At 47.0% G+C, this 1,729-nt stretch overlaps 1 protein-coding gene; it reads right to left on the bottom strand.

The window, feature by feature from the left end:
* Positions 1-287: 287 nt before the first annotated feature.
* GSTUM_00009567001 (uncharacterized protein) lies at positions 288-1,469 on the bottom strand. XM_002840786.2 has 4 exons: positions 1,331-1,469; positions 966-1,273; positions 797-904; positions 288-744 (listed from the first exon to the last, which is right to left on the bottom strand). Exons 1-4 carry the CDS (start codon positions 1,432-1,434, stop codon positions 410-412), a joined length of 855 nt encoding a protein of 284 aa, XP_002840832.1. The 5' UTR covers positions 1,435-1,469; the 3' UTR covers positions 288-409.
* Between the last annotated feature and the right edge of the window lie 260 nt (positions 1,470-1,729).

The raw sequence follows: 1,729 nt of genomic DNA on the forward strand, positions 1-1,729 counted from the left end.
CAAAAAGCTTTGACATCTCCAACCCCTGTCCATCCCATCATTTACCTACACCCCCGAGTATGATGCGAGAACAGCCTTGTGGGTAGCCATCTACCCATACCTGGGATACTCGTTTCAACATCGGACCCACTCCCTCAATCCCGGTAGGACAAATAGTCCGGACTACTCGTAGTCCACATCCACCCTCATAGGGTTTAATCCTGAATATCAGTGCTATCGTACAATACCAGTGCCAGCAACCTCAAGCCATTATTAATATTCCTCACTTCTAGTCCTCACTGCAAAAATTTAATAGTTACGAATTCTGTGTCGATAGATACGGATATGATACATAGCGCGGTGCAGCAACGCAGCAAAAAAAAAAGAAAAAAAAGACAGGATTTAAAATAATTATCCCACATTTTCACCACTACTGCTGTTTCTTCTGGGCCGCCGGCCCCATCTCCTTCTCAAACGCACCATAGGTAATTGTCAAGCTGGAGACTGAGCTGATCCCAACATAGAGAATAGTCAAGAGGAAGAGTCCCACAAGGTAGCCCATGAAAATGCCCGGAGTAAAGAACTGATATCGTGAGAACAAGCTATCAAGCGCGGGTCGTGTAGCACCCTCGTGATCGTCACGACGTCTGAGCTCGCCTAAAGGGGTTGATTGGACCTTCAGTTGGGTAGAAATGGGAGTGGTTGTGTAAATAAGTGTGTATTTCGACGTAGGGATAAGCGAGATGACGGATTGTAGGAAAGAGTCTGTAAACGGTCAGAACAGCTTCTACGAAAATCTCATATGTCAGGCGCTCACCATTCTCCCTCAATGCCTTCATCCTAGCCTCTCTCCCCATTGGCAACTCGGCAAAGTCCACGCGAATAACCTTCGGCTTCATATCATCAAATCCGCCAAACGAGCCCGCTAATACATACTGTTAACTCCACACAACCTCCACACATCCCACACTGAAAGAAATGCATACTCTTCGCATCAACCTCCTCAACCTCCGCATCACAAGCCTCCTCAGCGTACCTCGCCATAATCTCCGTAAGACTCTCCGCCTCTGCATCCCGTTCGTAAACGTTATCCACTGTAAGCGAGCTTCCTTCTGCGGCTTGTAAGGCCGCATAGAGTGTGGGTGCAGCTTTGGAATAGGCGAAATCGCTTGTGTGGGCTCCGGGCTGCTGAACAAGAATATACGCCTCAGATGCGCATAGTTTTATAACATCCTGGGCGATGGAAGACACCGCTGCAGTTGTGGCTATTTGGGAAACACTCGGCTTCTCGAACCTGAAATTGGGTGTTAGACGAACGTGCAATATATGGGGGGGGGGCAGAAGTGCAGACTTTGAAGAAGAGTACAAGATAAATGGAGAAGCGTCTTGAAAAGCAGTGGCGATAGGTAAGCCTAATGCCGCGAGTAGTTGTATTATCTTGTAGTTGGCACGCATCGTGACGAAGTTGTGGGTTGTTGTTCTTCTCTTCCGGATGCTAGGAGTAGGACACCCTCGATGATGAGAGAGTTGGATGTGGCTATGATCTGCGCCAAGGCTTTTTATTCTTGGCACCGCTTGATGGGCTCGAAATATGATAATATTATGAGCCTGTACGAGTACAAGTACAGTCGTGTCCGGAAAGTTTTCGTACCCTCGCATGGCAACCACACAACCACAACCCCCAACCATAAAAATTTCAAAAAAAATGTAAAGAATTCAATTAAAGAAAACATGATAGTATTGCTAGTAG

This window comes from Tuber melanosporum (assembly GCF_000151645.1).
Source record: "Tuber melanosporum whole genome shotgun sequence assembly, scaffold_59, strain Mel28".
Lineage (NCBI taxonomy): Eukaryota > Fungi > Ascomycota > Pezizomycetes > Pezizales > Tuberaceae > Tuber > Tuber melanosporum.

Bases quoted from the DNA above. Each gene is read 5' to 3' on its own strand.
- GSTUM_00009567001 (XM_002840786.2), bottom strand. From the start codon at position 1,434: ATGCGTGCCAACTACAAGATAATACAACTACTCGCGGCATTAGGCTTA. The intron at 905-965 runs GTATGCATTTCT...AGTATGTATTAG, and splicing joins TGAGGAGGTTGATGCGAAGA to CGGGCTCGTTTGGCGGATTT. The intron at 745-796 runs GTGAGCGCCTGA...GACCGTTTACAG, and splicing joins GAAGGCATTGAGGGAGAATG to ACTCTTTCCTACAATCCGTC.